This window comes from Sesamum indicum, linkage group LG7, assembly GCF_026168435.1.
Source record: "Sesamum indicum cultivar Baizhima isolate 11 linkage group LG7, ASM2616843v1, whole genome shotgun sequence".
Lineage (NCBI taxonomy): Eukaryota > Viridiplantae > Streptophyta > Magnoliopsida > Lamiales > Pedaliaceae > Sesamum > Sesamum indicum.
This window is the reverse complement of record NC_142663.1, coordinates 13,994,337-14,021,836: the sequence shown is the minus strand read 5'-3', so window position 1 is coordinate 14,021,836 and position 27,500 is coordinate 13,994,337. Positions and strand designations below refer to the sequence as shown.

The window sequence follows — 27,500 nt, the reverse complement described above, 5'->3', positions numbered from 1 at the left end:
ATTTACAAGAATAATAAATGTCTAGGGAATTGGTAAAACTTAATTTTTTTCTTCAATTTTAGAATTAGAGAGGTTTGCTTTATTTATTTATAGTTTAAAAATCTTGGCAGAATCAGAATGGCTTCAGATTATTATACAATTAAAAGTGGGAATCTCTTCATAATAGGAACTGAAATATATGTTAGGACAATACAAATAATGGATCATACACTTTTACTTGCCAACTAAGCATTTCAGTCACTAATTATTCTTTCCGTACCTCTACTCTTACATGATATTATGGGCCAATCTGCAAGGCGAAAAAACTCAGAAGTCAAACGAGAAAATTGTCAACCATCTTCCACATTCTTGATTGAGTGCAACATCCGAAACAATTAGAGCTTCTGAACACATAACTATAAACAATTTCCAGTATAGCGTGCACTTCAGACAACACTGCGCTAATTTATAGGAGCCAGATGATTTGAACGATTTCACCAGTTAGACACAAGCATCCCCTCCCGTGGGCCAAGAATTCATGTGACATCTCAGAAATGTAATTAACCCTTAGCCTATCGAGCTCCATTGATCTGACCTTAAGGGGTCCCACAACGCTCAACTCTTCGATTATCAGTCACCCTAAATAGGGGACCCCTTGTAATGTCGGGTAGTGGGATGGAGTCATCCTGTTGTCCCATATCGATGAGTGAAGGCCTTGGACCCGCAGTTCCAGGAGCCACGCAAGAATTTTCCACATCTCCATTAACCAAAACTGTAGTGCTTAGAAGTTATACACACCTTGCAAACAAATAACAGTGCAACACCAATGTTTACCTAAAGCAAAGCCCAGAAAATAAGTAGCTAGCACATACATTTGTCAAATTGTCAAGCCTGGATACCAGCTAATCTGAAATGGCAAGTGGAAGATGCATTATCACCAGGGAGTCAATAACAATGACTTCCAAAGCAAAAGCAAGATTCAACTACATCAGCATTCCTCTAGTTTAATATAACTACAAGTCTTGTACATGGTACTTCAATATTTCAATATAAATGCATTATCAAACACTTTACAAAACGAAAATGATTCTGAACCGCTCCAGCAAGAAGGTAAAACAATTTAGTCACCTCCAACTTGTCTTTTCCAGGAGTCCTCCACAATCAATTCATCCACTCCCCAATCTTCGTAGCTGCAGATTATACCGGTAAGAACATTCAGTCAATAACTAAGAGAAAGAAATTATGGCATTTTCCAGCAATCCCAGAGACTCTTACCTTCCATCAGGGAGGTAACGACGAATAGTGAAGGGTATTTTTCGCTCTCTCAGCTCCTTCATTGCAATCTAAAAATATATATATAAAAAAAAACTAAATCTATGGCTTTAAGAAAGAGAAATACGCAGATAGAGCATTCTCCATCAGTATCCAAGGTTCAAGAGAACAACATTAGCCGTAGTTGCACAAAAACTTACATGACTAGGGGTGGCAATATGGGTGGAAACCCATGGTTCCAACCCATTTTGGGTTGGGTTTAAAATTTTTTAATATGGGTTTAATATGATTTTGTTTAAATAATTTAAATTGATTATGGGTCCTAAATGTGTTCTTCATGTTTAATTTTCTATTAGTTTACCAAAAGTAATTTTAGTAACATAATAGAATTGATGAAAGATATTAGTATAAATTATAATCATAAGTTGATCATGGGTTGGTGATGGGCTCCATATGGATTGGTTATGGATTTTAAGTGGATTGGTGATGTATATGGGTTGGTGATGGGTTCCATATGGGTTGGTTATGGATTTTAAGTGGATTGGTGATGTATATGGGTTGGATGGGTCTTAAGTTCATTAGAATTGATTTAATTATACTATATATTACTAACTACTTTTACATTTCTAACTTTTCACATTTTTATGAGAAACAAAAATTTCAAAGTCTAATTAGTAAATTATTAATTTTTAAATTAATCAGAAACAAATTAAAGGAAAGTGAAGAATTTTATAAAATAGTCAAAACTTGCAATTCATATGTGACCATTTAATTTTTTTTTTAATAAACTGACAATATTCAATTATATTATAAATTCAAAGAATACACCAAATATCAATATCTAATAATAATTTATTATGAACTAACATGTGCTTTCATTATTGCAATTGAAAATTCACAATTCAATTTTAGAAAGAATCATGGAGAAATTGATTGCACAACTACTCAATCATGATTTATTTTGAAAAATGAGGTGTTTTTTAATACTTCACAAGCTTTTCGTTTTATATTTAACAAATGAATCTTTAATGTAACCTAATTACTTTCCATAAACAATGTGATACAAATTTAATCATATTATAGTATATTACAAGTTATATTAAAATATTGTCATCTTATTATTATTATCTAAAATTTTAAATTTTGTAAATATTAAATATAAAAAAATGGGTAACATCGACCCAACCCGACCCATTTGCAACTCAACCCATTTTCAATGCATAAATCCAAACCCATTTTCAACCCAACACATATTGAAACCAACTCACTTAGACCCGACCCGACCCGACCCCAACACAACCCGCACATTTGCCACCCCTATACATGACAATGCCACACGTAAACTAGTTAACACAACATCCTCTTGTGACTTAAAGAGCAGAATACAGAAGCAATGTTGGGTTACTTAGATGTGAATCATCAAATAGTGACTTAAAGTTAATTGTTTGATGACTTTGGAGATTTAATTTATCAGGAGCCAAGCAGCAACATTGGGTTACTTGCAATAAAAATTCACATAACAGCAACAGAATGAAATCAGGATAGCCAACTCAGTGCCACATGGATATCACAAAACTTATGAAGTAAATTATATATCACATGGAACCTAACATATTTTTGTAATAATTTCACAAGCATATAATAGCACTAAAGTACACTATTGCAATTTCAATGTACTCTAAGAGCTAACAAAAACAAAGAAAAATAGAATCACCCAAGAATTTACCTCAAGCGGGTCAGTTTCACCCTCCAACTCAACCATTACTGGTGCATTCATGCTGCAGAACACAAAAACCCAATCAATGTAAAATAAGCAAACTTACCAATATGGAAAACCTAGAAATCTCATGCAAAACCTTATCTGCAGAGCCCGTGTGCCCAAAATCCTCGCACGCTCGTACTTCGTCATGTACTTAGATGTTTTCCGGGGCCGTTCAATCGGTTCCTGCTCCTGTTTCTCATCGCCGTCTCCCTCAACAGGATCCGGGCCATCCTCATTGTTATTGTTCTCTTCTTCCACCTCCGCACCTTCCTATCAACTCCCATACCAAAAACTTAGGAAAAGAAAAAGAAGAAGAAGAAAAATTGCCCCAAGAAAATACGTTGAATTACAAGAAAACTAAAGAAGACCATAATATTCTCACATCAGGCTCAGGCTCCATTGGCTCATCTTCGTACCTACAACAATGACGATTTTCGTCAAAAAAAAAAAAAAAAAAGATAAACCCGGACAAAACCCTAGTTCCCAAACCAATTCAATTTCCCGACAGAAACCCCAGAAAGGGACAATAAACCAAAAAAAAGAAAAAAACTGAAACTCGACGAATCAACGTACGCTCCGTCCATATCATAGTCCTCGTCCGCCATGGCTGCAAACTTTTTTCAGTGCTTCGGTGTCGTTTAGGGCTCTCTCTGCAGCTCTGCTAGGAATTCTCAAACTTGTAGGTGTTTCTAGTTGGCCGGGTTGGATTATAGCCCATTATAATGTGGGCCGTTGATGGATCAGATACAAGGTTCTCAAGTTCTCACTTTATATTTGGGCCTCAACACAGATCCATTCCCAATGTATATTTCAAGAATTAATATTTCATAAATTTTCCTTTCGATTTAATTTTTGTAATTACAAATTCATATTATATTTTATATCAGACATCACATGTATTAGAAATTTTTATACACATGTATATACTTCGTATATTTTTATACATTTGAAGAAAAAAAGAAAAATACGGTATCATCTATAATAAAAAAATTTAATTATTATACAAAAATACAACTATAAATCCACTATAACCATTCTCCGAAAAGCAAATGATACCATCAACCAACATGAAATTGTTCCATAAGTCTAGGAACCAAATACAATGGTTTTTCCCTCTTTAACGTTGTACCAAATTCATCCGTCATGTCCAGATTCTTGGGGTCTTGTCCTTCTGGAAGACTCCAATCAAAATAGAACACCAAATACGCTACCACGAGCAAAATATTTCTGAAACCCATATGAAATCCAGGGCACGTTCTTCGTCCCGAGCTGAAAGGTATAAACTCAAAACAGCTTCCCAAGAAATCAATTTTCGAGCCGAGAAACCTGTCAGGTTTGAAGGTTGCAGCATTGTTCCAGTTGTTAGGATCCAGGTGAATGGCCCAGGCGTTCACCAGGACGATGCTGTCTTTTGGGATTAGGTAGTTGCTCACCTTGCAGTTTTCCAGGGCCTGATGGGGGACCAAAAACGGGCCTGGAATGTGCAGTTTTCCTTGATACGGGCCTGGAAATATTCGCATCTGGACAGGATTGACTCATCCAATGTTGTTGAATTTGGTTTGATGGCTTGTCCGATTTCTTGCCGGAGTCTGAGGAAGATTTCTTGGTTCTTGATCAGCTCTGCCATCAACCATACTATTGTTATGATGGTTGAGTCTGTTCCAGCAATCAGGAGTTCCTGAATGTGGCATCAAATGGATTGATTGTTGATATTGTTGAGTTCAAGTTGTACTTGTAGATGAGGTAACAGTGTGGGGTGTATATATATACATATATTATATATAATTTTCAATTGAAAAATATTTTTATTCTTCTCATCATTATATAGATAAATCATAACTTAATAAATTACAATTTTATTATGCTTACAATGATCTAGAAATTAAAAAAAAAAGAAAAAAGAAAGGAGATATCAGCCTTCAATTAAAAGAATATATATCTTATCACAATGTCATTAAATATTTAAACCACAATAAAGTATTTATTTTCATGTAAAATTTTAATATAAAATGTAAAACATCTTAATCCTAACGTATTTAAAATTCTAAAGCAAACAGAAAATGATCAAAGAAATCTTCAAGTTAGGTGATTTGAATACGACCTTCAATTTCACCTGAAAAAGTACATACATATATAAAGTGTTTCCTACAAAATCACTAGAGAAGGGGCCGCGCCCCAACCCCTCTGGGTTTGGTATACTTTTTTATGGGTTCAGGGCCAACAAATTGAAACCTGTCTAGAGAACTCGAGCCCGTCATTTACAGAGTAAATATTTTACATTTGCTCTGTGATTGATCACTTTTTTAAACTGTATATAAATTACATGACAAGTGTATTACACTTGTCAAGTGATTGATTCAAGTTTGACGGAGTTGGGTCCGAGCAAAAATATAATACTAGTCATAAGCAAAATATGGTATTGAATGTGAATTCTTACACAATTTTGCATATAAAATCCAACTCTATAGAAGAAATACAAAAAATAGAAAATCAGTTGAATGTATTATTTGTAGTATAGAAATCATTTTAAATAAAAAAAAAACTATGTTAAAGTACCTAAATTTAAAATGCTACTAACTTTAAAAAAAAATAAAAATTTAGTTGAATATAATAATATTTTCTTTGTATTATATAATTTATTTTAGATTCAAAATTATGTTAAATTACATACATTTAAAATGATATTATTTATTTAAAAAAAAACTTGTTTAGTTTTGTATATTAAAAAACAAAGCAAAGCGGAGGGGGTGGAATCTTTGTCGGGACTGGTCTCGGTCCGAACAAAACCCCCTCATCCCCACCCGATCGTCCTAATGTCAAAAGTGACTAGAAATGGAAAAAAAAGGGTAAGAGAATAGTTCAAACCATTATTAGGATGCTGATTTGATCATCGAGAAAGCCATTTTCAAGCAGAACATCCAAGAAATCTCGACATGAAACATCTTTAGTTCCGCATTTCCTTCTTTCCTCGACGATGTCTGCCCACACGCACATAATTTTTTCACGCATTTTCATACCATTTCTTCTGCTCCAAAAATCCACCCTTCTCAACGCCGGAAACAGATCAGCCAAACCAAGATTAGCAGCCGACTCCACAATTTCCCTCACTAAACCCGTCAATTTTTCTTCATTTTCTCCCTCTCCTCTTACGTCAAACAGGCTTGTCGAAGCCAGAACATTAGCTACAACGTTGGAAACCGTGACTTTCACTATGTCGTCAAGCTTCACTGCCTTGCCTTCGTTCTCGACCAGATACTCCATCATTTCCACCACCACCTCTTTCCTCATTTTCTCCTTTGCCCCCACCGCCTGAGAGGAAAATATGAAGTTATGACCAATACTACGTAGGAACTTCCACGTATCGTTGCATTGTCTGGACATTGTCAGAGATGATTGTACCATTCCAACGAATTGGAAACATCGAGATGGTAAGTACCTGCCGGAGAAAATCTTGTCATGAGTTTTGAGAATTTGCATAGCAATGGCTGGTGATGATGCCACAACTATGAGTTGGGATCCAAGCCTTAGAGAGAAGAGAGGGCCATGGGCTCTAGCTAGGGTTTGGAAAGCAACATGGGTTTTGTTTCTAGATTGGGACATTGTCCATAGAAGTTGCCATGGATTAGGACCTGGTGGAAGATTTGATGACACTACTCCAAGTTTGAAATGCTTGGTTAGGACAAGAAAAAGAAGAGGTAAGAGAATTACAAGCAAGGCTAGTGTCATCTTTGTTGACAAGAATGCAATGGAAGAGTTATGCAAACTTTGTGCTTATGTGGGTTTTTATGCATATTTGCTGGCAAGGGGTAAATAGCACTTTTCATATCGTAATTTATGATTTTTTTTAGTATTTTTTATCTCATTGATTATGAAATTTTTATTTTTAATTCTGTAATTTTCGGAGATGTTCAGTTTTACTAAAAATATACTTAGTAAAGATTCAAAATAGCTAGCTAATTTGGCAACATTCAACCCCAAATTGAATTTAATTTTTATTTCAAATTTTATTATATCTTTTAATTTCATTTATTATATATAAATTATAGATATGAAAATAATATTATATATCTTATTTTTTTAAAAAAATGATACACATTATGTGTATATATTAAAATAAATAAAAATCCAATTTAGTCATCATGTCTGAGACATGGACAGCAGAGATGGGTCATATCAAGAATCATAAATGGGTGAACAACGTGAAATGTATGGCTAATATTTGGCTTCAAGTGTCGATGGCTTCTGAGGAAGTACATATATTAATACTCATCTAAATAAACTTTTATCTTGAAAACGAGGTTCTTAATTTAATTTGTATTTATTTTAATTCTTTTAAAATATTAATATATCATCTAATATATATTTACACTAAAATACCAATGCAATTGAAATTTTTAAATCGACAAATATATTGAAATTAAATAAAGAGATAAGATTTTTTTTAAAAAATTCTTTTAATTCACTTTAAAACATAGAATGAATTTGTTTTTTTTTTTTTTAATGAAATCAAACTTCTATGGGCAGCGAGAGAATGGGCCTCGATCGGGTCTATGGGCAGGCTTGGAGCCCAACTCCCGTTATGGACCGTTTGTTTGGTCCTAGAGTCAGATATGGATCCCCGATCACCTTCATTATGTTTGGATTTGTATTTTAGTTGTTTTGTTTTGTGTTTTGGAAATAGAGAGAGAAAAATATAGATAAATGAATGTGCGTTGAAAATAGATGATATGTTTGGATTTGTATTTTGAGAAAATTTAAAATATTTTAAAATAAGTGGTGAAGGTTTGATGTTGGAATTTGGGAGATAAAAATCACTGTTCATTGCCAAATTATATGTTTTTATATATAAATATTTTATGTTTAATGTTGACTTTTGGGAGACAAAAATTACTGTTTATTGTCAAATCATGTCTGTTTTATATTATGTATATATATATATATATTTTATATAGAAAGTTGAAAAATAGAAAAACACACAGATAAGGTGTAAAAACACAAAAATAAATATTGAATGTGTTTTATCTTATCTCGAAAAATACGAAGTAACAAATCCAAACAAAGCCCTTGTTTCTTGGATGCGCTTGCATGTGCTGGAGGATCAAGAATCAGAGAAACAAAAATGGATTCTTCTAGTGATTAAAGTAACGGGTAAATTACATTGAGACCACTTTGATTTACGTTCAAATACACAAACACCATCTACTTATTTTCGTATGTAGTACCCGTGTAGTGTAAGATGAAAAAAAATTTGTAAAAAAGTATAAATGTAGTGTAAGGTGAGGAGAAAGAAAGAATGCCGTGATAAGAAATAAATGTAGGGTAAGATGAAAGATAAAAATATAAATTATTTATGAATTTTTTTAATATATGAAAGTTTATGAATGAAAAAATTAATTTAGAGAAATCCCAACATTTGGTATCAAGAATTAGAAATTGAAAACTAAAGTTGGATTCGGATGGAATGATTTTTGAAAATCGATTTCAAATTTTTAATGATAAATCTTTTAAATGTATTTGGATAATTTAAAATTATTTCATTTTAATTTTGAACTATATTTTACTAAATTTTGACAAATTTCAAATTATTTTTAGATGAAGTCATTTGAAATATTTTTTTTCAAATTCAAATGCAGCCTAAAATTTAATTGAAAATTGAAAAGAGTAAGAAGGGGGGAAAAAACATTGAAACATAATTTCTATTTAAAATATATTTACTAGTTCATACTCCACATGATCATAAATTAAAGATTGGAATGATAATCCTTTCTTGCCTCAGCAAGCAGAAGAAACAATTGAGCTTCAATGGAAAAAGGACAATTGCTTGACAGCTGCTTCCCTCTCGACTTTTAACAGATAAGCTCAACCCCCATTTCTCTACACGTCTCTCCTTCCTCCTCCAACTTATTTTGTCTTTAAATGAGAGGAAAATTAATCCATTACACGAAAACTGCCAAATTTTTTGCCGATCATTAATGCAAAACGTTTGTTATAAAATCTTGTAAAAACACATCGCGGGTTCTCACAGCATAGGTTTTGATTTTCCGTAGGCGAAAATGGATTCCAGGAACGCTGTAAATCATGAGCATGTGTCAATTTTCACTTTCTTGGCTTTGATCTTCGTGCTCCGCATCCTGCTCATGATCATGAGGTGCATTACTCGAGGAGCGTCACCAGCGATTCCTCCAGGGCCATTTCCGTGGCCCGTCATTGGAAATTTTCTCCAGGTCCGGGAAGATCCACACATCAAGCTTTCCAGGATGGCCCGAACTTACGGCCCGATCATGTCGCTGAGGATGGGTGCTCGGCTTGTCGTGGTGGGGTCTTCGGTGAAGGCTGCCATGGAAATACTTAAAACCCATGACCGGGTGTTGTCTGGTAGACATCTTTCGTATACTCAACCGGCCTCATGCCCGAAACTCAACCAGTATTGGATTGGTTTTGCGAGCGAGTGTAATGACCAGTGGAAGCACCTGAGGTCCATTTGTCGGGCCGGTCTGTTCTCAGTTAAAGCCATTGAAAGACAGGTCGAGATCAGGGAGAGGAACGTGGTGAACATGGTGAAGTTCTTGAAAGAACGAGAAGGGCAGTTGGTGAACATGAGTGAAGTTATATATAACCTGGTTTTTAACACAATGTATAACATCTTGCTCTCCAGGGATGTTATCGGATTCGGGCCTGACGGCAGTGGTGCCGGGCCTGAGTTGAAGGAGTTGACAAAACAGTTTTTGAATTTGATAGCTGCTACGAATGTGGCAGATCTTTTCCCAATACTGCATGAATTGGACATTCAGGGCATGCAGAAGAAGGTCAGGAAAATTACTGAGAAAATATTTGCAATTTGGCAGGATATTGTCGGAGAAAGAAGAGATCAAAGAAGTAAAGGTGTTGGGGCTCAAGAAGATTTCTTGGATTCTTTACTTGAAATTGGGCTTAGTGATAATCACATCAACCACTTGCTATTGGTATGTTTCTCACATTGGACTAAATTTGGAGCTATATATGTTTCTCTTACATTCTAAGACTCTGAAATATTGCATGATTGTTTGTAATTTGTATATATATATATATGTGTAGGAGCTGTTACTTGCAGGGACAGACACAACAACTTCAACTATCATTTGGGCATTAGCAGATCTAATGAAAAATAAGGACGCCACGTCCAAACTTCGTGATGAACTTACTGTCAGAATTGGAAACAAAACCATACACGAATCCGAACTCATGGATCTCCCATTTCTACAAGCCTGTATAAAAGAATCGTTAAGGTTGCATCCCACTATTCCATTTCTGCTCCCTCGTCGAGCAATCCAATCGTCCAAAGTGATGGATTACATAATCCCTAAGGGCAGCCAAGTTATAATCAACACATGGGCAATGGCTTGTGACCCCTCCATATGGGATGACCCATCTCGTTTCATACCGGAACGATTTCTTGACTCTAGTTTGGATTTTAGGGGAAATGACTTTGAGTATGTACCCTTTGGTGGCGGCCGAAGAATGTGCCCCGGATTGCCTATGGCTGCTAGGACAGTTCCATATGTTGTGGCTTCTTTGATCAACTCCTTCAATTGGTTTCTTCCAGGATACAACGACCCGAGTGAGCTCAACATGAATGAAATGTACCTTCTGATTCTGAGAAAGAAACAACCTCTCCAACTCATTCCTAGAGTTTGTAAGAAAATGGCTTGAGATATTCAAGAAATTTTGCTCATGAGTAGTAAACGTTAGCTCTCTTGTGTGAAAACAAGATGGAAGTAATTAACTGCTATTTTTGGCATGTTTGCACATGATGTTTGACTGCCTCATCCTATTCCTACTTAAGGTTGCTTTTCCTTAACTTTCAAGCAGTCCCTGTTTCCCTCATTTGTTAGATACAATGAATATTTACATTGAATTAATTCTCTTGTATAATATATATAGAGAGAACAGATTACGATCATATTTTCTGAAATTTGTCATTGTTATGAACACTTTTTCTTATTTGAAAAATTATAAATCTTTTCATCAGATAGAAAATAATTCTATACCCCCTAAACAGTGAGGTGGAATTACTATTTTATATTTGCTGAATCATATTTTTTAAAAAAAAATTGATGGTGAGTAAAGTAAATTATCCACGGGGCATATTTGTTCAGAAAAAAAAAATATTTTAGAAAATTTAAAAAATAAATAAAATTATGTTCATAATCCAGAAAAAGTATTTTGATCAGTTCACAACAAAAAACGGATAGAGACATAACAAAATGAGCTCGTTATAAAACGGATGTTAAAATAAAAGGGGTATTTGAAACTTTTAAAGCAATGATGAGGTAATAATTATAATCATGATAAATTTCGGAGAAGGTAACTGTAATTTACCCTAATATTTTACTTTTGGAGTCAAGCTTTATCATAGTTTTTAAATAAGATTTTCACTTATAAAATTTTGCACAAATTAAGGGGAAAAAAGAACAAATACGTGATGAATTTAACACTCCAATCTCTTAAAATATACTTTTATACAAAAAAAAAGTCAGAGATTTTGTGCAAATGTGCGTAGAAATAATTATTTTTAAAACTAAATTTATAAATAAATTCTAATAATATCCCACCAGATAGCCAGAAAACTTGTAAAATAATCTGAACGAAGATAATTAGAACACCTTTTTCAATTTAATTTTAATTGGAATTAATTGATAGTGTTGATTTTCCTGTTTCCCGATATGTATTATTACAATATATTATTAACATAGTAGGCCTCGTACGTACCAAAATGACTTATTTCAATTTGAACTCCGGAGGATCAGCAACTTCTATGACATCGATTTGTTATCATCTGCACGTAAATCCAAATTTGTATTTTATTTATATAAACTACACCTTTTTTCAACGGTGCAATTAATACTTGTTAATTTTCTATTAATAAAAGCTGTGAATCCACCATTACAAAAAAATAGATAATTATGTCTATGCCCGAGACTTGTGTCTATTTACACAATCACTTATTCTTGAAAAATTACACATACATATATTAGAAAAGTCAATATCATTTATATAAATCACCCTAAATTTTTAAAAAATACACATACACCCCAAAAACGTCGACAATACTACACAAACTACCCTTTCTTTTAGTTGTCATTGATGATTTTTTGTAATTACACAAAAAAAAAAAATGAGTGATTTCTGTCAAATATGTATGATTACTAATCAATAATTATTATTACCGTAGATCAACAACAATTATTAAAATAAACCAACAATCTTACATTGATGAGACTCAAAATTATAATTTATCGATCAGTGGACCCTAATTTCACCAACTAATTAAGCAAGCTCCCACTGGCAGAAATAGATTTAATTCTGACCAGACTTACTTTGCATTGGCAAAAATATATTTTTCGCAACGGTAAATTACTATAGTCAAAAGAAAAAAATTGTGACAAATACAAATCAATTACAAGTTTGCAACATCCATTAGCCGTTGTTTTTGCAAGTGCGCCCAAAATATTAGCCATGATATAAACTATGACAAATATCCAAAAAATATATATAAATATATATTTATCGGCCAGATGATATTTTTTTTTCCGCATAGTAATTATTTATCCAAAAGACAAAAAAAAAAAAATCACTATGTTATAGATGGCCACGACTTAAAAATTATGGTAAAGTAATACTATTAATTATAGTCGGATAAAATCAAAGTGAAAAATTTACCATGATTGATTGATATTTATCATGATTTTAGCGATGACCAAATCATTTGCCATGATTTTAGCTATAGCTGATATTTTAGCCTCACTAGTAGAAACAACGTCTAATGACCATTACAAAGATGTGATTAATTTTTATTGTTTTGACCATAGTAATTATTTTGAGACCATAATAATTAAAAATAACAAAAAGTTAATATTTGTCCTAGTGCTAAGATAGTCATTTAATGGTTACCAGCTAAGTTAAATTTTTAAAATTTCTTTAATAAATTGAGATTAGTCAATAACTCAATATTATCCAAGATTAACTACTCTTCACATTCAAATATAATGAATGATCATATGTATTTACAAAAAAATAAAGGGTTAATTACAATTGGACCCCTTCTAAAAATATAAAATTATAATTTTTATCAAAAAAGTTTTATAATTATATTTACACCCCTTCCAAAAATGCATTCTTTTTATTTGACCCCCTTTCATTAAAAATTGGATGCAAAAATATGGACATTAGCAAAACATTACATAAAATTATAATTTGTCTATCATATTTAATATTTTTATGTAATAATTCTTTACTTATAAGAGATTAAATATAATAGCGTCAACCTCACTTCATATATATGTATATTACATTTATTCCTCTATAAGTACAAAAACATACATGTGAATGTTAATTGAGGGGGGAACAATTAAAAACTTATGTATTTATTTTGGTTATTTGAACATTTTTCGTCCAAATTCTAACAAAAAGAGAATTATATATACACAGAGAATCTCTAAAGAATTTATACATATAAATTTATTTTTTTTCAAAGTATATAATTTTCTATTTTTAAAGAGATCTAAATATAATGGATAATTACAGTCTCCTTCACTGATATTTGGTGAAATTATATGTAGACCCCTTATGGTTTGAAAAATTATATTAGCACCCTGAGGTTTGTTTCCATCTAATAAATAAGTTCCCATTAGTAAAAATTCATCGAATTTTTTGATAGAACATCGGGAAAGAAAACTTATTTTTACCACTATTGACTTATTACCGACTTATTACAAATCAAATAAATTTTTTTTTATAACCAAATTATTCCCATATATCTTCACGTATTAATGCATATGAGCAGGTTTATTTAAAGTGAATTAAAAGAATTAAAAAAAAATCTTTTCTCTTTATTTAATTTCAATATATTTGTTGATTTAAAAATTTCGATTGCATTGATATGTTATTTTAAATATATATTAGATGGTATATTAATATTTTAAAAGAATTAAGATAAATACAAATTAAATTAACAATCTCGTTCTCAAGATAAAAGTTTGTTTAGACGAGTATTAATGTTTAAGATAAGATGAGATTTTTTATTTATAATATTTTTTTATAACCAAATTACTCTTCATATGTTTTCATGCGTTAATGCATGTGAGAAGATATATCTTCATTGCTATAAGGTAGTTTAGTTGGAAAAAAAATTATTTAACTTGCAATAAATTAGTAATAAGTCAATAAAACGCAAATATAAATTTTCATTCAATTTTTTATTAATATAAGCAAATTCAGTTAATTTTAACTAATAAAATAACTTGTTTGTTAGATAGAAGCAAATCTTAAAAATATTAGATGTAATTTTTTAAATTAGAAAAAATCTACATTTGTATAATTATACTAAATTCATATTTTGTAATTATCCTAAATATAATTAACTTGGGGAAGACAAACACCCCTCCCCACCCCACCCCCACCTCCCTTTGCTGAATCTCACACGTACAATGCAGACAAGGACGTGGTACAAGTACTAATCTGGGACAGGATCTATTCGGCCCTCCCCTCACCCAGTCTGACCCCACTCATTATTTTTCATTTTCTCTCTGTCTGAGATTCTGAAGTCCAACTCATGAAGAAGAGAAGACCACTGCAACAATACATATATATATATATATTTTGTTTTCCTTTAAATAGTAAATTAATGTGGTAAGAAAGAATACCACCACCTGTTGCAGAAATTAATGTTACTTTCATAGAAATAAATATTATTTTCCTGTTGCTCTGTCATTTCCCTTTTCTTTCCTATTCATTATATACAGAGGTCAAATGTCTCTACACTCTTTCTTCTCAATTTGAACTTTTTTAATATATATCATGTGTCTCATTTTTTATATATTTGAATAAAAAACAAAATTAATATTATAAATTTATCAATTAAGCCGTAAGAATTGATATGAAAATTGTTTATAATTTTTAATTTAAATAATTCAAAAACAAAAATTGTAAAATAAAACACTCTTTTCACCTTATTCCGCAATAAATAAGTGTTTGCAAGCACCTTCGTAACATCACGTACATAAAATTCTTATTCATCTAAAATTATAAGTATATATACGATTATTCAATCTCTCAATAATTAAATAATATATCTGTTTAATTAATATATTAATATAAATAAATAAAAATATAAACTATAAAATATATATATATATATATATATATATGAGAAAGGAGCATGTAAGAGTTTATTCTTCTCACCTCCCCCAATCCCATTCTTGAAAAACCAAATAATCCCCATCATCACATATCACTCTCCAGATAACCTTATTTAAATATTCACAAACTTCCCCAGATATTTAATTTGTTTTTCCCCAAATGAAATTATGATAATTAATTAATTATAATTTTAGGTTAATCTAAATCAAAACTTGAGCCTTAAGTACTACTTACTACTCGTCTCCCTTCCCAAATCTCTAACAAGAAAGAAGTTGGAGGAGAGAAAATCAAATATGGGGGGTCCAAGCCCACCATACTACACTCCGCTCTCCAAACCCACGCCCGCCTCCGCCTCCTCCTCCGCCGCCAACCACCTCAAGAAACCCAAACTCTACTCGTTGGCCATCCTAACCATCCTCTGCTCCCTCTCCTACCTGTTCGGCGCCTGGCAACACGGCGGCGCCACCACCCCCTCCGCCACCATCCCTTGTTTCTCCGTTCCCCGGAACACCAGCGCCTCCATCACTCAACCTGGCTCCCCCACTGCAACCACCAAACTAGACTTCGCCACCCACCACTCCGCCGCAGTCGATGAAGGCGCCGCCACTCTCGCCTCCTCCACATACCCCCCATGCAGCATTAAGTACAGCGAGTACACCCCCTGTGAGGACCAAAAGAGGTCGCTGAAATTCCCGAGGGATAGGCTTATTTACAGAGAGAGACACTGCCCGGAGAAAAAGGAGCGGCTGAGATGCCGTGTGCCGGCGCCGTACGGGTACAAGAACCCGTTTAAGTGGCCGGTGAGCAGGGATCTGGTGTGGTACGCGAATGTGCCGCACAAGGAGTTGACGGTGGAGAAAGCGGTCCAGAACTGGATTCGATTCGAGGGCGACCGGTTCAGGTTCCCCGGCGGCGGCACCATGTTCCCGAACGGCGCTGATGCTTACATTGATGATATCGGAAAGTTGATTAATCTCAAAGATGGGTCCATTAGGACCGCCATTGATACTGGCTGTGGAGTAAGCTCTCTCTCTCTCTCTCTCCAATTTAATTGTTTCCATTATTTGAAATTTAATTTTCATAATTTTTGTATAATTAATATTTAACAAATTCTCTCTTAAAAAATTTAATTATTTCCATAATTTGATTTATTTTCATTTAATTTTGTATTGTTGTATGCCATTTACTACAATCATTTTAAGCGCAATTAATTTATTTTACTATTTAATTATTTGGTAGTATATTTATTTCGTGAAAATATTTAAGTTATTGAATAAATCAACTTGCCATCTAAAAATACGCAATTTATTTACTTATTTTCAAGTATAAAAATACAGATATTTTGGTAAATGAAAATTTTATTCTTTCCAAAAAAATAAAAAATAGCCCTTGAAATGATTTTAATTTTCAGATCAAAATAAAAAAATGCAGAAAGATAATAAATTAATTTACGTTTTTGTTACAGAACTTGGTTGATCAATTGGGTGTTTGTCCCATGCTTTGTTTGTTTTCTCTTCGATTTCATGTATTTATATTTACCTAAAAGGACGGACTCCAAATTTTAAAAGATATGTTTATGAATGGACATGTTAGGTAATTAAGGACAAGATTTCTTGATTACAGACAATATTTGTGGCATAATGGATAATATAAATGAATTAAAAGTACTATTATTGGAACTTGAAGTGCAAATAATGTACTTCCCATATAGGTTTTTTTTTTAAAAAAAAAAAATTCAAATGGTATAGATCATAACACATTAGTAACAACATAAATGTCGTGCTGATACGACAAAATTATAGCAGATCAATAATAATATTTATGTTGTATTAATACTACATAATTCCTATAAAAAAGATGGCGTTCTTTAACATTTGTACGTACCGGACATAATGTCCAAATTATGACTGAAAAAAAGTTAAGACAAAGTATATTGAAACCCCTTGAAGTTATGCCAAATTACATAAATACCTTATATATTTTGTAAAATTATAGCTACACTCGTTGAAGAGGTGCTAGTATAGTACTTTTTAGAATATGTAATTGCAATTATATTTATAATCTCAATATTTAATTATAATTTTATAAAAAATAAAGGATATTTATAAATTTTGACATAACTTCAGGGTGTCAAGCGCAATTTACCCAAAAAGTTATGTGCTTTGGTATTTTAATTAGTGGAGTAGTCAGAAACTTTACACCAGCTTTCCTTTTTTCTTTTTTTTTTTTGTTTTTTTCTGACAAGAAGTCCATGCACAGAGAGAACCTGGTAGACAACACCTGGCAGGCACCCCCATGCATATTGTCGTTTTGCGTAATAGTAATCCTGAGTTCTATTGTTGCTAAAATTTTCCATTTTCTGCTCTGACATTTGTCTGAATTGGCTACCTAACATCTCAGGGACTTGCAACTCCGAAGATTCTCCTGTAATAACAGAGCTGTCAATGATGCATGTAGTAACAATCTAAGTGATCATACGTAAAACAAAAGACTTTGTACAATGTAACAATCTAAGTGATCATACGTAAAACAAAAGACTTTGTACAATGTATTTACTTTTACAATGTCAAATTTAAGGGATGCGAATGATTTTGGCTCTTGGGATTATTTTTTCTGATATTTTAAGGTTGTAGGTTGCTAGCTGGGGAGCTTATCTATTATCGCGAAATATCCTTCCGATATCATTTGCACCGAGGGATACACATGAAGCTCAAGTGCAATTTGCGTTGGAGCGAGGAGTTCCGGCGTTGATTGGTGTTATTGCCTCGAAGAGGCTTCCGTATCCATCCAGGGCGTTTGACATGGCTCATTGTTCCCGTTGCCTCATTCCATGGGGTCAATATGGTAATCCACGAGATTTTGGTGTTAATTTATTGAAGTTTTCGCTATGATTTTATGAGTTAAGACTTCGGGCCTGATTTTCTTTTAGATGGAGCGTACTTGATTGAAGTCGACCGGATTTTGAGGCCGGGCGGATATTGGATCCTCTCAGGTCCACCGATCCGGTGGAGGAAGTATTGGAGAGGGTGGGAGAGGTCGCGCGAGGATTTGAATGCGGAGCAAATGCAAATTGAGAATGTAACCAAGAGTTTGTGTTGGAAAAAGTTGGTCGAGAAGGACGATATTGCTATATGGCAGAAGCCGGCCAATCATTTGCAGTGCAAAAAATTCCGAAAGGTTTTCAAGCGCCCGCTGTTCTGTAGCAGCCAGGATCCAGATAAAGCTTGGTTTGTCATGCTTATCGGTCTAAATTATCGACGAGCGCAATAAATATCGATCATGTTTTTCACTAATTTGGATCATCTTTTTGGTAGGTACACAAGCTTAGAGACTTGTTTGACCCCCTTGCCTGAAGTCTCCAACAACGAAGAGGTCGCCGGTGGGAAACTAGAGAAATGGCCGAAACGGTTAAACGCCATACCACCGAGGATTAGCAAGGGAACAATAAATGGGGTAACCCCTGACACTTTTCAGCAAGACTTGCAACTATGGAACAGGAGAGTCTCGTATTATAAAACCGTTAACAACCAACTTGGCCAAGCGGGAAGGTACCGCAACATCCTTGACATGAATGCGTTCTTGGGCGGATTTGCTGCTAATTTGGTCGGAGATCCGCTCTGGGTGATGAATGTAGTCCCGGTCGAGGCTAAGATCAACACACTCGGCGTTATCTACGAACGTGGATTGATTGGAACTTATCAGAGCTGGTATGTTATATATCACTTAGCACCATATCAATACCCCTTCCACACAACGGTATCCTATTAATTAATTTTGTGCAGGTGCGAAGCAATGTCAACGTATCCTAGAACTTACGATCTCATTCATGCCGACTCCATTTTTACACTCTACAAAGACAGGTAAAACATCGGTTTTTTCAATGTTTGCTGCATTCAAACATGAGCCAACGATGAACGGTTTTCTTGGATTTTGGTGTTGTATAGGTGTGAAATGGACGATATTATGTTAGAAATGGACAGGATTTTACGGCCCGAAGGGAGTTTGATTATACGGGACGATGTAGATATACTGGTGAAGGTGAAGAGAATTGCAGATGGACTGAACTGGGATAGCCAGATTGTTGATCATGAGGATGGGCCGTTGGAGAGGGAAAAGCTTCTGTTTGCAGTAAAGTTGTATTGGACGGCTCCAGCTACTGCTGATCAACAAGCTTAAGATTCTACGATTATTGCATCCTTTGTCTGTATTTTCTTTCAATATAGTTGTCTGGTTTTCTTGTCACATTGCATTAATTAATTCATTATAGTTTGCTCATTCTTGATACCTCAAAGCACAGATGGGGTGACACACACATCCCAAGTGACTAGTCTTTCTGCAGTGTGTATCATTCAATGGTCTGCATGACTCGGGTGTGTTGCGTAAGAGCCGTTCAAGAATTTTACCTCTAGGATAGGAGCCAAAGCACAAAGGCTGTGACATACACATCCCAATTAGGTCCCTCATGCAAAACGTTAACACATACCTAAACACCCTCTATTTGGCAACTATAAATAGACGGTACGTATTTGGAATCGTCAATCACACAACAAATACAATAGAAGAAAGACGACACTCAACAATGGCAATAACGAAGTCCGTTCTCCCTCTAGTGATGTTGGTTGCGCTGGTGTCTCAGAGCCAACTTATCACTGCCCAGTTTCAGGCTCAAACTTGCTCTTCCTCACTATCAAGCCTCAATGTGTGTGCGCCATTTGCCGTGCCTGGGTCTTCCAGCAGCACCACACCTAGCCCTGAGTGTTGTGGTGCCCTCCAGGCGATCGACCATGACTGTATGTGTAGCACATTGCGGATCGCCTCCCAAATCCCTACCCAGTGCAACCTTCCTCCCCTCAATTGCGGTGGTTAGTCCCCATAAATCCTTTGATGCATATAATTTGCTATACGTTCCTTGTATCTATACATGATTTGTGATTAATTCCATTCGATCAAATATAGTTCGAGAAAGAATTTTCTCAAAATTCACTTGTAAACAATTTTGCAAGTACTATCGTAAATAGGGGGAAATGATAAACAAATAAGTATGTAAATTTAAGAAATTTCACCAAAACAGGAAAATGAATCACGCACTCCCGTGAGGCATCAAGTGGTCTATTATTAAATTTTGTGATCAGACAGCATTTGTTGCTCGTGATTTCCTATTATGTTGTGTTTCTTAATTTCGGTTCTGTATTGCAGGAAACTGAGGTGGGATTGCTGGTAATTGCCAATAATGCTGAAATTCAAGAGTGGTTTTGAGTGTTTGTCTTCCTTTTATCTTTAGGTGTAATCCTGCTGTCTCCTCCTGTCTGCAATATTTTAGGATTTCCAGTGAATGTGTGAGAGGTCAGACAAGACCAAAAATGTTATGAAATAATAAACAGAGATGTCTTTTTTTCTTAATTAACTGTCTAAATTATATTATTAATTGCTTATTTCTGAAAATTTAGTCACAAGTCGCTTAAGTGACTACAATATTGTGAGAAGATTATATTTCTTTATTAAGCTAATATCATTAAACTTACATAATAATATATTGATAGTAAAAAAAATTACTATTGCCTACTATTTTATTAGGTATGGATTAAACTCATGGTAAATAATTATTATTGACCACAATGAAATAAAAATCGATACAAAAATTTAACGTATTTACCATGAAAATTATTTTTGCTATGATTATGAGCCATGCCGAATTTTTTGATATGATTTTTAGTCATGACAAATGTATTAACCACAGCCCCAAAAATTACGACCAACAATTGTTGGTGGGCATGATCGTTGACTTTTTACTACGATTATTAATTTTTAACCATAGCAATTATCTATGAGTAATGTTATATTTCTTGTAGTGAGTATAAAGAAATAGAATAAAATTTACAACGACATCTCTTGAAATTTGATCTAATTACACAAATATATGATTGCATTTATAAACTTATAAATACAGCCCAACCCTTGAAAGGGGCTTCGATGTAATTTACAATCACCATTTCAAGAAACGTATTAATAATTTTGTAAATGATAAGGTAATTTATGTAATTCGATCTAATTAAACTCAATATAATTTGTAGTTCGATGAGCTTTCTAGTTAAGGTTGTGTTCGATTTAATTAGTTAAAGAAATAATAAAATATCATTGAAATTATTAAACTGTTCGAACTCGATTCATGTTGGATCGAATTGAAATTCATCTGAACTCGATAATCTGTGGTGGGACCAGTGAAACATATTTATGTCATAAATAATTATTAATATATTAAAATTAATTTTAAATAATAAATAATATTAATATAGTTCAAAATCTATCTTTTTTGCATTTCACTCTTTTTTCTTTAATATTAATATTTCAATATGATATATCATATGATAAAAGTAAAATCTAAAAACAAATTAATAAAGATTAAATACAAGCAATATTGCACAAAATAAATATTCGAAGTTTAAATAATAAAGGATATATTACATTTTGTTATTCAAACTTACTCGTTTTTACACTTTGGTATCTAAAGTACTTTGCCTTTTATAACTATTTTTCTACAAAATTTGTCAAAAAAAATCACATGTAGTGTACATGTGATATTTTAGTGCAAAATCAGCCAAAAAAAAAAAATATCATATATGTTAAAGTGTAAATTTCACAAAGTTTAGATGGCAATTGATACAAAAAGAAGTTCAGATGCCAAAGTATAAAAATAGATATAGTTCGGATGACAAAATATAATTTACTGAATAATAAAAGTCAATCTACAAATCCCCTTTAGAAAAATATTAAAAAAAAAAAGTCAAGTCATAATAAGACAAATCGTTCAAACCGCTTGTGCCTAACATCTGTTCGAGCAGTTTATTAATCGAACAGTTGGACCGAGCAGTTTATTAATCGAACAGTTGGACCGAGCAGTTCTTAAAAAAATAAATAATTTGTTGACACCTACGAGTTTTTTCTTTTATCCAGCTTATTTTTTTTGGATTCGGACCGTGCTACGGATGAAGTTGGGTTGAATTTTAAATATTGGGTAGGGTTTGATGCTTTTAGCTTCTAACTTTCTTTTAAAACTTAAGTTTAGATACTGAAAAGCAAAAAATTATCTTTGCAATAACTCTTTCTCAACGAAAATTAAGTTATAAACTAAAAACCACTTTTTTTGCAAACACCGGCTTGGTGTTGGAAAATTAGGAGGGACCAAATTAAAGTTAATTAAAATGTTAGAACTAATTTGAAGTTATATTGAAAAATTGGACATGAAGAAGTATTTTGCCCTCAAAATCACGCCCGTAAAGGAGTCAGAGAGCGGGTCCGAATCGTACCCGCGGAATTTCAAACCCACCCACCCAAAAATTTAACACGGGTGGGTTTTATGAGACCGGACGCACTTGAATAATCCGAATCGGAAAACACAGCTACCCTATCCCTTTTTTGCCAAAAAAGTAAAAGAAAAAGAAAAAAGAAAATTCTACTGATTTGCTCTTCACGCCTTTCTCCGGCTCCCGCCACCGCAGCACGATGCATCCAACCTGACGCTACCCTGATCGCCGTCTTCTCTACTCATCTATCTTACACATCCAAAACTATACCACTGCGCAATTTGTTTTATCGGCAGGCTCCGGCGTCCCTTGCAGGAGGTTCGGTATCGACGATGACCACTATTATTGAGGCTTATCTAACACCGAGTAAGTTGTGAATTCCGCCTTTGCTTCTTCACTGCAATAGTCTAGCTGCTTTATGCATTAGGTACACTTCCGAGCTATAATTCAATTGCCAGGCTCCCACCAGTAAGTTCGGTGGTTCCAAATCGTCAACCTTTACGCGGATGGCGTCAATCATCCAGCAATAGTATTTGCCCTATGTGTTTTTTTCCCCCAATTAAACTCTAGATGGCTATTGATGTTTAGTGGGGATGAATTTGTCGGCTTCACAGAGAATAATTTGAGAGAAGAAGATGTTATCTTGTTGGGCCTTTGTTCTTTGATAGAAGATTTTTCCCATTAGAACTCAATTTTTTGAGAGAAGAATATGATTGTGTTTGGGGTTAATTGGTTCTTTCTCTTGCTACGAGTGCCACCTAACATGTTCGTAAAAAAATTATAGGAAACGATATTTAAGGAAGTCACGCTTGTGTTTGACATATGACTCCAAGAATTTGATTCTTCGTTCTCACATTTGTAACCATATCTGGATTTTTATTCAAATAATTATCGCTATCTTGTTTTTGCAGTCGTGTGAAAGGTCATGGATGTAGACGAGGGTGACGTTCTCGTAACTCATGACGAGCATATGGACGTCAGAATGTCAAATAATTTGGACTTGAATGTGGAGCATGAGTGTCGTAGCCCGAAATCATCCAATCCTAAAGGGGTTCATTCCAGTTGTTCGTCAAAACATGAAGTGCTCAAAATTGGTACAGAGTTTGAATCAGATGAGCAAGCATACAGATTTTACAATAAGTATGCTGAGTTGGTAGGGTTCAGTGTAAGAAAGGATTGGGTCAACAGGAGTAAGGTCCATGGTCGGGTGATGTCCAGAAAGTTTACCTGTTCTAGACAAGGTCATCGGAAGAAAGACAAGAGAGATGTTAATGTGAAGAAGCATCGCAAGGAAACGAGAACAGGTTGTTTAGCACACATGGTAGTAACTCGTCAACCTCATGGAAAATATCTTGTCACACAGTTTGAAGCAGAGCACAATCATGAGGATGTAAACCTGACTAAAGCTCAGAAGTTACTGGAATCACCATTATTTGGTAAAGGGAACTCTACTGAGTTTTCTGAAACTGACTCCATGAAGAACAAAGAGATTCATTCAAATCTATCTTTTCAGTTGTTAGGTATACGATTTTGCCCTCCGGATAATTTTGATGACCTTCAAGTAAGTGATGAAGTTTTCTTGAGCTCTGGAAGGACAAGAGATATGAAGGAAGGAGATGCAGCACGTCTTATGTATTATTTCCAGAGGCAACATTTTGAAAATCCTTCATTCTTTTACTCAGTACAACTTGATATTGATGATAAGGTAAGCAACATATTTTGGGCAGATGACAATATGATTGTGGAATATGGCCATTTTGGTGATGTTGTTTGTCTAGATACATCATGCGCAAGGAATGCAAATTCTCGACCTTTTGTGCAGTTTGTCGGACTTAATAACCACAGACAGGCGGTGACTTTTGGTGCTGCTTTTTTATATGATGACAGTGTTAATTCCTTCAAATGGCTAGTGCGAACTTTTGTTGAAGCAATGTCTGGTAAGAAACCTAAATTCATTCTGTCAGATCAGGATGCAACAGTTGTTCAAGCTATTCATGCAGTATTACCGGAAACAAGTCACTGTATATGTGCCTGGCAGATGTATCTGATTGCTCTTAAACATCTTCGCCATGTGGTAAATGAATATGAATCTTTCACCGGTGATTTTAGGAATTGCATCTTTGGTCATGAGCAGGAAGAAGATTTTATTCAGGCATGGGATTCTATGTTGGAGAAACATGGCCTGCGTCATAATGCATGGTTGAGATGGATGTTTAGGGAAAAAGAAAAATGGGCTGTAGCATATGGTAGAAATACCTTCTTCATCGAAAGAAATGGCACGCATCTAGTTGAGCTGATGTCTGATAGACTCAGAAGCTACTTAGGCCCTGACATTGATATGCTTCAGTTTTTCAAGCATTTTGAGAGTGTGGTCAATGAACAAAGGTACAGAGAACTAGAGTCTACACTTGACATGGGAAGACAAGCTCCAGTTTTGATGGCTAATGCAGTTTTATTAAAGTATCCCAGTGAGACTTATACACCAATGGCATTTAAAGTATTTCAGAGAGAATATGAGAAGTGTTTAAATGTTGTCGTGAACAAGTGTGGTGAGCGAGATTCAAGATTTGATTTCAAAGTTAAAACATATGGAAAATCTAGAGAATTTTTGGTCATATATAATTCTCTGGATGGAACTGTCTCTTGCAACTGTATGAAGTTTGAGCATGTGGGTTTCTTGTGCAGCCATGCCTTAAAAGTGCTTGATCATCAGAATATAAAGGTTGTTCCATCTTATTACATCTTGAGGAGATGGACAAAAGATGCAAGGATTTTACCTGTTGGAGAAAGTGACAGTTATCCAGAGGATGACAACAGAAAGATAGTTGCCACTCGTTACAAAGATCTGTGTCGTAATATAATTAAGATATCTGCTAGAGCTGCTGAATCTGATACGGCCTTTGAATTTGCTGCAAGACAACTCAATGAGGTCATGCAAGGGGTTGAAAGAATCTTGCATTTTAACACCTTCGAGGAAGCTAAAGGCACTTGTGCTTCTGATAACGAACTAGCTGATGCTGATCTTGATAGAAATGATTTTGAGGGTCAGGGTGTTGATGTGTTGAAAGGAACTACTGAAACAGAGAATATGGTACCTAATAAAGATCAACTGAATCATTGTGATGATCCAATCCCTGGTGTAAGTGGTGGTCTGGCTGTTCGTCCATCTCCACCTGAGACAGTTCTATCTGTTGCATGTGGCCCTTCTACGTACATTTCATCCCCTAGTCCGACGCCTTCATTGAGTCCACTTACACAGGTTAGATTGGTGAAATTTTAAGATTTCCCATGTAACTGTTTTCTGTATACTATCTATTTTACGAGAGTGTTGACCATATATTGTATTTCTATGGAAGGGCTTATACACCGTTGAAGCAAATCACATGGTTCAAAGCATGTATCAAACTTCTAATTTAGCCATTAACCAACAATCTAATCCTAACATGTATGAGTCACCGAACTTCTACTCTAACCAACATCATTCTCCTAGCCATGCTCAATTCCTACAGGTAAGTTCTTTCCAGCGACCATCACAATGTTTTGCATTCACTACATAAATGCTTTATGTTGTCTAAGCACTGCTCTTGTACTTCACAGGACTCTTTGATTCGTAACCAGTTCCAGGATCCGATGTCAAATGGTACCCAGATGAAGCAGGTAATGTATAATTTGGTAGGGATTAATAAATTAGGCATTACATTTGTTTCTAAAGGGAACATTTTTCTGACTAAATAAAGTTGCTCTCTCATTATGCACGTGCAGGTGATGGATGACAGCCAACACACACATTCTTCATCATTCATGCATTATAATCACAGATACAGAGCTGCAGGTGTTTAGAACATAAATTGAGAGATCTCTCCTAAGCAGGGTCCAACGTTCAATGTATTTAAATGCTGTGGCAGGAGTTTCAGCCATGTTGGATATACAATACAAAAATGAAAAAAGTGACATTCAAGATTTACCCAGTTTTACCTAGTGAGGCATATGAAACTGGTGTATTGCAGACGACAGTCATAGAATGGAATTCAGTATTGACAAGGTTGGTTTTGCAGTCTTCTTGAGAGTGGGAAATGGTTGTTAATTCTCTGGTTGCTATGTGTTACCTTCTGATTTTTTCTTTGTTTTTCCCCGGCTTATTCTTATTCTTCCATCCATATTTTAAGACTTATTCTATATGGGCGGGATTGGGTGGAAGTATAGCCTTTTGCATTATGAGATGTGTCTTCCACTAACCAAAGTGAGGGAGGTCATCTGTCTTTTGTCCTTATGCAATCCGCCACCAAATTGCTTTAATATTTTAGTAAGACTGATTGCTCCGTTTGGGATGTTGCAGAATTAGGAACACTACGTGAGAATTATATTTGACAGAAGGGAATTGTCTGGAGGCATTTTCTTGCGCTCCATCCTCTAGCAAATGTTCAATGGTAACACTAGGTAAGCTAGATTGAGTTATTTTAACAATGCGCTTGAGCAATATGGTTCTCGGGCTACTGCTGGTTCCTTCTGCTATGCATCACATGATTGTAAGCGTATACAACGATGGTGCTAGGGGTGGATTACTTTTATGCATTGTTTGCGATAGCTGCAAGTCAATATGGCACCTCAGAGAATCATCTAAGGGGCACCCATGTCCATTTGTGATTCCTGTCACATTGAAGGCTCAGCAAGAGTGGGCAGTTGTTTATCTCCCATGGGAACACAAAATTTGAAAGATGTAGTACGCCAAAGTTCTCTCAAAAGCGCTGAGGTGATCTGGAACAGTAGACTTAGCAGTTCTATGGTTTGAAACTATAGAAGTGAATATGAAGCACCAAAATGTTTCAAAACTTTTCTCCTTGTAAATACATGCAAGTATTTGGATTATCTCCGATTTATGTCAGCTCTTTCAATTTTTTCTTTTTTTCCCCATTTAATGACTCTTTTAATCTCGCTTCTTATTTGATAGTGAAAAATGTTCTGCCTTTGGACCAGTTTATATGTATGCTTGTTAAGTCTATTATCTGCTT

At 34.5% G+C, this 27,500-nt stretch overlaps 5 protein-coding genes and 1 pseudogene across 10 annotated transcripts; 4 read left to right on the top strand and 2 right to left on the bottom strand.

The window, feature by feature from the left end:
• Positions 1 to 154: 154 nt before the first annotated feature.
• Positions 155 to 3,736, bottom strand: LOC105179260 (DNA-directed RNA polymerases II, IV and V subunit 6A). Of its 5 annotated transcripts, none has more exons than XR_016066280.1 (8): positions 3,587 to 3,736; positions 3,396 to 3,429; positions 3,108 to 3,283; positions 2,978 to 3,029; positions 1,255 to 1,322; positions 1,108 to 1,169; positions 814 to 886; positions 155 to 751 (listed from the first exon to the last, which is right to left on the bottom strand). XR_016066280.1 is itself a non-coding variant. In XM_088882311.1 (8 exons), exons 1-7 carry the CDS (start codon positions 3,616 to 3,618, stop codon positions 882 to 884), a joined length of 429 nt encoding a protein of 142 aa, XP_088738437.1. In that variant the 5' UTR covers positions 3,619 to 3,736; the 3' UTR covers positions 155 to 751; positions 852 to 881. The 5 variants fall into 5 exon arrangements, 3 of the variants coding, with proteins under 3 accessions (XP_088738437.1, XP_088738436.1, XP_011101178.1); XR_016066279.1 differs by having other exon boundaries at positions 155 to 736; XM_088882311.1 differs by having other exon boundaries at positions 852 to 886.
• Positions 3,737 to 3,968: 232 nt separating this feature from the next.
• LOC105179278 ((S)-N-methylcoclaurine 3'-hydroxylase isozyme 1-like) lies at positions 3,969 to 6,746 on the bottom strand (annotated as a pseudogene).
• Positions 6,747 to 8,836: 2,090 nt separating this feature from the next.
• On the top strand, positions 8,837 to 10,857 carry LOC105179261 ((S)-N-methylcoclaurine 3'-hydroxylase isozyme 1). Its single transcript, XM_011102877.3, has 2 exons — positions 8,837 to 9,975; positions 10,088 to 10,857. Exons 1-2 carry the CDS (start codon positions 9,067 to 9,069, stop codon positions 10,700 to 10,702), a joined length of 1,524 nt encoding a protein of 507 aa, XP_011101179.1. The 5' UTR covers positions 8,837 to 9,066; the 3' UTR covers positions 10,703 to 10,857.
• Positions 10,858 to 15,266: 4,409 nt separating this feature from the next.
• On the top strand, positions 15,267 to 19,465 carry LOC105179262 (putative methyltransferase PMT16). The gene is made up of 6 exons (XM_011102878.3): positions 15,267 to 16,209; positions 17,824 to 18,034; positions 18,120 to 18,417; positions 18,505 to 18,897; positions 18,973 to 19,050; positions 19,135 to 19,465. The coding sequence occupies exons 1-6, from the start codon at positions 15,484 to 15,486 to the stop codon at positions 19,364 to 19,366; spliced, it is 1,938 nt and encodes a 645-aa protein (XP_011101180.1). The 5' UTR covers positions 15,267 to 15,483; the 3' UTR covers positions 19,367 to 19,465.
• A 104-nt stretch (positions 19,466 to 19,569) lies between these two features.
• Positions 19,570 to 20,590, top strand: LOC105179263 (Bifunctional inhibitor/lipid-transfer protein/seed storage 2S albumin superfamily protein). The gene is made up of 2 exons (XM_011102880.3): positions 19,570 to 20,052; positions 20,387 to 20,590. Exons 1-2 carry the CDS (start codon positions 19,653 to 19,655, stop codon positions 20,392 to 20,394), a joined length of 408 nt encoding a protein of 135 aa, XP_011101182.2. The 5' UTR covers positions 19,570 to 19,652; the 3' UTR covers positions 20,395 to 20,590.
• Positions 20,591 to 22,554: 1,964 nt separating this feature from the next.
• Positions 22,555 to 27,402, top strand: LOC105179264 (protein FAR1-RELATED SEQUENCE 5). 2 transcript variants are annotated; one of them, XM_011102882.3, is made up of 7 exons: positions 22,555 to 22,857; positions 23,403 to 25,750; positions 25,848 to 26,000; positions 26,089 to 26,148; positions 26,254 to 26,533; positions 26,828 to 26,928; positions 27,044 to 27,402. In XM_011102882.3, exons 2-5 carry the CDS (start codon positions 23,417 to 23,419, stop codon positions 26,329 to 26,331), a joined length of 2,625 nt encoding a protein of 874 aa, XP_011101184.1. In that variant the 5' UTR covers positions 22,555 to 22,857; positions 23,403 to 23,416; the 3' UTR covers positions 26,332 to 26,533; positions 26,828 to 26,928; positions 27,044 to 27,402. The 2 variants fall into 2 exon arrangements, with proteins under 2 accessions (XP_011101184.1, XP_011101183.1); XM_011102881.3 differs by having other exon boundaries at positions 26,828 to 27,402.
• Positions 27,403 to 27,500: the final 98 nt, after the last annotated feature.

Excerpts from the sequence above, each read along its gene's own strand:
- LOC105179260 (XM_011102876.3), bottom strand. The coding sequence starts at position 3,618 with ATGGCGGACGAGGACTATGATATGGACGGAGC. Across the intron at positions 3,430-3,586 it reads GACTATGATATGGACGGAGC|GTACGAAGATGAGCCAATGG; the intron begins GTACGTTGATTC and ends TCATTGTTGTAG. Across the intron at positions 3,284-3,395 it reads CAATGGAGCCTGAGCCTGAT|GAAGGTGCGGAGGTGGAAGA; the intron begins GTGAGAATATTA and ends GGGAGTTGATAG.
- LOC105179261 (XM_011102877.3), top strand. The coding sequence starts at position 9,067 with ATGGATTCCAGGAACGCTGTAAATCATGAGCATGTGTCAATTTTCACT. Across the intron at positions 9,976-10,087 it reads ACATCAACCACTTGCTATTG|GAGCTGTTACTTGCAGGGAC; the intron begins GTATGTTTCTCA and ends ATATATGTGTAG.
- LOC105179262 (XM_011102878.3), top strand. The coding sequence starts at position 15,484 with ATGGGGGGTCCAAGCCCACCATACTACACTCCGCTCTCCAAACCCACG. Across the intron at positions 16,210-17,823 it reads CCATTGATACTGGCTGTGGA|GTTGCTAGCTGGGGAGCTTA; the intron begins GTAAGCTCTCTC and ends TTAAGGTTGTAG. Across the intron at positions 18,418-18,504 it reads CAGGATCCAGATAAAGCTTG|GTACACAAGCTTAGAGACTT; the intron begins GTTTGTCATGCT and ends TCTTTTTGGTAG.
- LOC105179263 (XM_011102880.3), top strand. The coding sequence starts at position 19,653 with ATGCAAAACGTTAACACATACCTAAACACCCTCTATTTGGCAACTATA.
- LOC105179264 (XM_011102882.3), top strand. The coding sequence starts at position 23,417 with ATGGATGTAGACGAGGGTGACGTTCTCGTAACTCATGACGAGCATATG. Across the intron at positions 25,751-25,847 it reads CATTGAGTCCACTTACACAG|GGCTTATACACCGTTGAAGC; the intron begins GTTAGATTGGTG and ends TTTCTATGGAAG. Across the intron at positions 26,001-26,088 it reads GCCATGCTCAATTCCTACAG|GACTCTTTGATTCGTAACCA; the intron begins GTAAGTTCTTTC and ends TGTACTTCACAG.